The sequence below is a fragment of the Sipha flava genome, unplaced genomic scaffold (genome assembly GCF_003268045.1).
Source record: "Sipha flava isolate LNK unplaced genomic scaffold, YSA_version1 73_pilon_pilon, whole genome shotgun sequence".
In the NCBI taxonomy this organism is placed as follows: domain Eukaryota; kingdom Metazoa; phylum Arthropoda; class Insecta; order Hemiptera; family Aphididae; genus Sipha; species Sipha flava.
This window is the reverse complement of record NW_020273613.1, coordinates 2,359,804-2,366,683: the sequence shown is the minus strand read 5'-3', so window position 1 is coordinate 2,366,683 and position 6,880 is coordinate 2,359,804. Positions and strand designations below refer to the sequence as shown.

General features: G+C 27.1%; 1 protein-coding gene across 2 annotated transcripts in view; it reads left to right on the top strand.

Moving 5' to 3' along the window:
• The window catches only part of LOC112692311 (unconventional myosin-XVIIIa-like), a 40,075-nt gene that overhangs the window by 10,870 nt on the left and 22,325 nt on the right, over positions 1–6,880 (top strand). For both annotated transcript variants that reach the window (XM_025566938.1, XM_025566939.1), the window contains 7 exons: positions 4,121–4,321; positions 4,601–4,777; positions 4,851–5,057; positions 5,143–5,442; positions 5,508–5,655; positions 5,728–5,947; positions 6,410–6,825. In XM_025566938.1, the coding sequence (XP_025422723.1) occupies positions 4,121–4,321; positions 4,601–4,777; positions 4,851–5,057; positions 5,143–5,442; positions 5,508–5,655; positions 5,728–5,947; positions 6,410–6,825 (1,669 nt within the window). The remainder of the gene's footprint in view (positions 1–4,120; positions 4,322–4,600; positions 4,778–4,850; positions 5,058–5,142; positions 5,443–5,507; positions 5,656–5,727; positions 5,948–6,409; positions 6,826–6,880) is intronic.

Below are 6,880 nucleotides of genomic sequence, written 5' to 3'. Positions count from 1 at the left end.
TATTATTATTATTATTATTATTATGCGCGTGTGATATCCTATTTAAAGGCGTGTTGCGAGCGGCGCGACTGGTTTTCGAAAACCACAAATCATACTCGACACGTCTTTTACACACATATAATATCGTACCAGATATATTTTTTAAGTACACATAACATATTATGTAGAAAAAAAAAACAAAAGAACAAAAAACGTTTGGGCGTGTACGATCCGCGTTTCCGCCGCGTGCCTGGCACGATTGCGTGGTATTATAATGAATATTATATTATACGTCATGATATTATTATTGTAATCGTAATACCGCTCGAACGCGTTTATAGTAAATCGAATTAAACGGACACTCGATTGCACCGCGAATCTGTAGGTGTAAGAGAACGATCGTATTCAACCCGTCGTCGTCGGAGCAAAACGTTAAAAACAGTCTTGTCTGTCCCGAGTCCTAACAATTCGGTATTGTTTACGCATACTTTTAGCCTCATGTACATCGGTTTGGTTTTGAAGTTACGTTTCACATTTTTTCGAACATTCTTACTGTTATTGTACATATGTCTTTCCAATACGTTGTATGTTATGGGTTATCTTTAGGATATTTTAGTTGATCTACGGTACGGTGTGGATACGAGCAATGATTGTATCGCCACTAGGGGGCGACTTAAGGCGTCAGACTTCTGAAAAAGTACTAGATCCAATTGAAAATACAACTGCCCCGAGCACTCGGTAGGTTAGGGTTTTTTTCTGTGTCGAACAAATCCGGACGTACCTTGCTTTTATAAACATTGTAAGGTTGTTACTTGACCTCGGCTTAGGGTCCGGCGCCACTGACGCAATATACCCGGGTATATGTAATCGGCTGTCACATTTTTATAACAATATTTGACGTATTTTAATGCATTATTTCGGTATGACGCGCGTTAATTGAGATGAAATTTCAAAACAGAATATTTGCGAAAGTGTCCTATGCCTTATCGTTAGTATTACGAGTGCGTTTATAGACTTTTAAAAAGCACGCTCTATTATAATCTGTTTTAATATTCCATAACGGTATGTTCATTGATGCAAACGAAAAACCTCATACATATTGTTCCGACGTATAAGAATTTATTGACCTCATTGACCATTTAGCAAGATAGTATTCATATATATATATATACACACCTTGTACAAATAATTAAGTTTATACATCGACTCACGTCTCATACACGTATAATGATTTCCGTTTGTTCTTATTTCAGTCGTGTTATCTTCATCTAACATTTTTATTTCATTAACCTTATATTTTATTGGCATCTATCAAAAACAATTCATCATCAACAATATTTCATATTTATAATTAATATTTCTTACTTTTTAGTGCAATTTTTAATTTACCATAAATAATTTAAAGCTGTTTATCTATAAGTCTGCATGTTTAAAATTTATAAATAACTTCAATCGTAAAAGTATCAATTTTTTTTTTATAAATACAGCTTCAGAATAATAATAAACCTGTTTTTGGTAATATTACAGTATATGTGTATATTCTGTGTTTATTTTTTATTTTAAATACTATTTATATACTATAAAAATCTATTTTTGATTATATATAAGTCGGTCATAGAAATTTTTATTTTAAAACACAATTTGTTTAAATGCTAATATAGTATGTCATGATGAAATGTTATTTTATCCGTTATGATATTTGGATTATTACCTAATTTCCGTTAAATTTGTTATGAATTTTTCCGTTTTAAGTGTAGAAGATTCAATGTTAATCACCTTTAGCTTTTCTTCGTGTCTAATTTCAATATGTTCAAGTTTACCTACAAATATATGTTATATATGATGGCATTGTTTATTTTGGCTTTACAAAAAGTTATGGATTTAAATATTTAAACTGTTGAAATCTGTGGGGTTTTGCTACGGTTCAACTGAACCGTTAACATCAAACTGTACATAATAATTTTTACACATCATCGCTTATTGAATACGTTGGTTGCATCATACTACGAATCTATGTCAATCGCATTAAGTTTAATAACCTATAATTAGTCAATACATTTTTAATTGTTAGGTAAATATCTTTGTTAGTTATAATATAATATATCTTTGTAAAATATAATTTTGTGTACATATAATATACCTATATACTAGTATATAGTATATAGTTTCACAGTAGTTGTGATTGCTAACAAAACGAATTAATTTATTAAGTTGTCTGTGATAAAACTGTTAAAAATTGTTAATTGTTTTTGAAATAATCAAGTCAAAATAAGTTCGGTACGTTTTATGCATCTAGATTTTTAAATGTATTATTCGTTCGGATTTCATGTTGTCTTTTTAAACGATTTAATAATCTATTTAATGGGCCATTGATTTAAATTTATATTATTCGGAAGACTTTTATCATCATAAAAATCATTCAACCGTGATCTTCATAAACAATATAATTTTAATTATAATGTCATAACAATATAAAACTTATCACTGTATAAAAAAAAATAAAAAAATGCGTTACATAACATTCTGTCAAAGTATTCATCTAATTTTATTTTATTTTCGTTGTGACTTTTAATAATAATAGTACCATTAAAAATGCATTCAGTATCCAAATTTGATAAAAGAGATTAATTTTCATACTATAAATATAGTTAGTATAATTTATATTGATAGTTAAAATTTTCTGGTAAAATTCATTGTTTCATTTTTTATAATTGTTATTAAATTATTTAAGTTTATAGATATATATGTATACATATATTACTGCAATTACACTTATGATTGAGCTTTTTATACCTACACTATATAAAAATTAGTATTTACAATATTATAGCAATGTGTATGATTTTTATTTGGAGTACTGTATTAAAATTACATCCTATAACAATTCTGAACAATTCCTATTAGAATTCAATCACTAACATGAGTTGTATATGTATATATATATATATATAATACAAATAGTTGATAGGTTTAGGCTTTAGCCAGTTAAAAAATTACAACAACATAAACATTCCTTTAATTTAAATAGAGCTTAATTACTTAAATAATATGATGTTTTTTATTGTATATTTAAGTTCTATAGCATTTTGTATACATACATTATACTTAAACTTAAAATGATAAGGTAAACAAGATTGTAAATTCATTTTGTAACTTAGTAATCTAATCTATTTTCTTGTTTATTCGCAATTGTATTTTTTCCAGGGTCAAAAATATCTGTATACACCGGTATCAGATAACTAACATTAGTTTTACAAATTGTTCAAAAATAAAACCATTCATCTTAACTACTTTTCTCGTTTGACCTTTAACTGATTTGGTAAATTTATCAATTTTAGAATTTATTGGATATTTTTTGTTTATATGAATATTGCTGATTAAAATAATTATGTGTTACAATATTTTTACATGTTTTTTTTTAATGTTTTTCATTACAACTGTATACTATGTAGACAACGTTTTCTCAACTAATTAAAGTAAAATGCTTTCTGGCCATTCTTTTAAATCGCATTGTTATTTTAGCATCTTAGAAATTTTATAGGCAAAATATTTTCTTATCTCCAGTGCAGTCGCGGTTGCGGTCATTGACCATTAAGACCAGACATACTGACACTGTTTTTTTAAACATTATTATCCCACGTGTTTCTTTTATTATTAAGCTAATATGTTTTGTTCATTTGTAGTACAAAAATATATTATTCAAATTTTGTTTTATGCACTTTGTTGATTTAACTATATTTGAAATACGTTGATCAATATGAAGAAACGCATAATTTATATGTAATTATATAATTAAAAATGTGATTAAATAGTTTTATCGTGTTAAACGAAAAACAAGTCGAATGATTAAAAACGAAAATACTTGATGTATTCATTAAAGTTAATAAAGCATACAACTTTTGCAGATATACTAATTATGTTTATATTTTATTTATATTAATTATTTAATCGCAATTAATTATACCCTATATCCCTAATACTTTCAATACTTTCCTTCACTTTCTCTTTATTATTGGAGATTGTATTCATCCGAAGTGGTTTAACAGTTCATCTACTCTAAATTTTATTTGATTATCTTATGAGTAGATATAAATAATTTTTATACTTTTGCAAAACAATAACACATTTTTTTTGTATATAGATTTCGAAATCGGAACCAGAATACAACGATTCTCCAGCTGAATTGAATTCTCCTGATTCTGATGCATATTGGTTAGTTCACAATGAAGGATTTTCACCTGTACAATATACAAAGAAAACTACTTCAGATGGTACAACGAAAGTATTGGTTAAAGTTTTTGGTGGTAAAGAATATACTGTGGATGAAGATAGTTTAGAAAAGGTAAATTGAAATATCAAATGTTGGATGAAAATATTAATATTATTATTAATTATGAACATATATGCAATATATATATATATATATGCAATAAATATTCAATAATTAAATTGTATTATACGCAAAACTATAACTTTATATTATAAATAATATTAGGTTAGTTAATTTATAATGTGTTTATGTTATGATTGTATAATTATTTAATTGAAATACAATACAAAATTTTTTGATTTTCTTAGTCTTAAATCATTAATTACATGATGTTAATATTTTTAATTTTAGATGAATCCAGTTAAAATGCAAATGGTTGAAGATTTATCACAATTGAATTATTTAAATGAGTCAAGTATTTTAAATGTAATACGCAGCAGATATACTTCAAATCTTATTCACACATATGCTGGACCTACAATGTTAATGATTAATCCTGGATCTCCTTTAAATTTATATACTGATAAGGTAAACATTAATACTTTAAATCAAATATAATCAATGATTATACACTAAATGTTATTCATTTTATATGGTACAGGTTATGCACATGGTAAAAAATCTTCACAAAATAAATAAACAACCACCTCCACATGTTTATGCTATGGCTCAGTCTGTCTACATGGCAGCTGTAACTTCACGTCGTGACCAGTCTTTGATTCCTATGGGATGTCAATCTAGTGGAAAATCAACTACGTGTAAACATCTAATACAATATCTTGTACAAACAGCAGGATCTTCTAATAAGGTATTTATGAACATATTTATTTATTTTTTTTTAATATTATATCTTATCATATTTTGTATAAGTAATGAATTAATTATAATTTTAGGTTGTTACTTTCGAAAAAATTGAAGCTATGTGGACAGTATTAGAAGCTTTTGGAAATGCAGCTACTGCAAATAATCCTAATTCAACTAGATCTGTACATTTGTTTAGCATTGATTTGGATCAGGGAGGACAAATTGCTTCAATGTCTCTACAAATGCATTTTTATGACAAATGGAGACTCATTGATCATCCTTTCAATGAATTTTCTTTCCACGTATTCTACTATTTATTAGCTGGTATTGAAAATATCCCTGCTTTGCGTAAGGAATTGTATTTAGATCAAATCAATGATGATTTAAAGGTAAGAAAAATACATTTTGTTTAATTTGAATGTATAAACTGTATAGTTAAATATTGTTTTTTTAGGGAGTTGATAAGAGTCAAGCAATTGTAGAGTTTACTAATCTTCAATCCGCTATGATGATTCTTGGGTTTTCTAATACTGAGCTAAAAGCAATTTATTCTGTATTAGCTGCCATTATACACCTTGGTCATACTAAAATAGTAAAGAAGGGTAAACACAACATTTTAGTACATTCAATATGATGAATTTATATTAAATAAATGTATATTGTTTACTTTTTAGATAGTATATTTAAGGATAAAGTACAATGGACCTGGAGCAATTCTGATGCAGCTAAACGAGCTGCAAAATGTCTTGGAGCTGGAAACGCAGATGATTTATTCAGTTTAGTATTTCCAGATGTTGAGTTGTTTAATGAGTGTGATATTGGCGAACAATTAAATTCTATGATAATTGGACTTTACACTGAAACATTTAATCTAGTTGCCTCTATTATCAATCGGTAGATATAATTTTAAACATAAATTTTAAGAGCACTTGCATGTCTCCATTTTACATATGTACAACATAAGAAATGTGCATTTTGCTGAACCAATTTCATTAGTTAGTATAATGTTAGAGCAAATTAAACTGACTGATCATTAAAATTAAAAATATATATATATATATAAGTTTTATTGTTTTTTACTATATTTTTTTTGATGTTTAAATTTTTAAGCAAGTTATGATTATGTTAAAAACCCATGAAAAAAAAAAAAAACAGATAATGTTCTTCCCTTAAGGTTTGATAATAAGTCAGTTTACTCATATGTTGAAGCTAATTACATAAAATTAGTTCTACCGAGTGTAGATTTGCTATGTTGTACATTTTTAAGACAGATAGCATACATGCAAATGTGATGTCCTCTCAACCATAATGTAATATGTATAAACTATACTTATTGTTATTATTATTTTTTTTCAGTAAATTAGCTCCATCTATTCATTCTCTTTGTTCTGTATTAATCCCAGATTATCCTGGATATACTATTACATCAAAGTCAACATTAAATATGTTTGATTTCTGGACAAATTATCTTCACGAGCGATTGTTATCAAGTTACCATAATCATGCTATTGTTGCTCCATTAGAAAAGTATAAAATAGAAAAGGTAGAAACAGCTGCTAGTTATGAAGCTGAGTTTTGTGCTGAAGATCACATGTTAAAATTATTTATTGGAGCCAAAGCAGCTGTCGGTTTTGGTCGTAGTCCATCAATGTTAGATTTAAAACCTGAACCATGCCCTGGCTTATTGAGAATTTTAGATGATACTGCTGGTGATGGGAATTCAACCGATCATGATCTTATCGAAAGAATTCTTAATTTATCCAATGATAAATGTTAGTGGTGATAGATTGTCATTTAAACCTCAAATAATTTATTTATATGCATTTA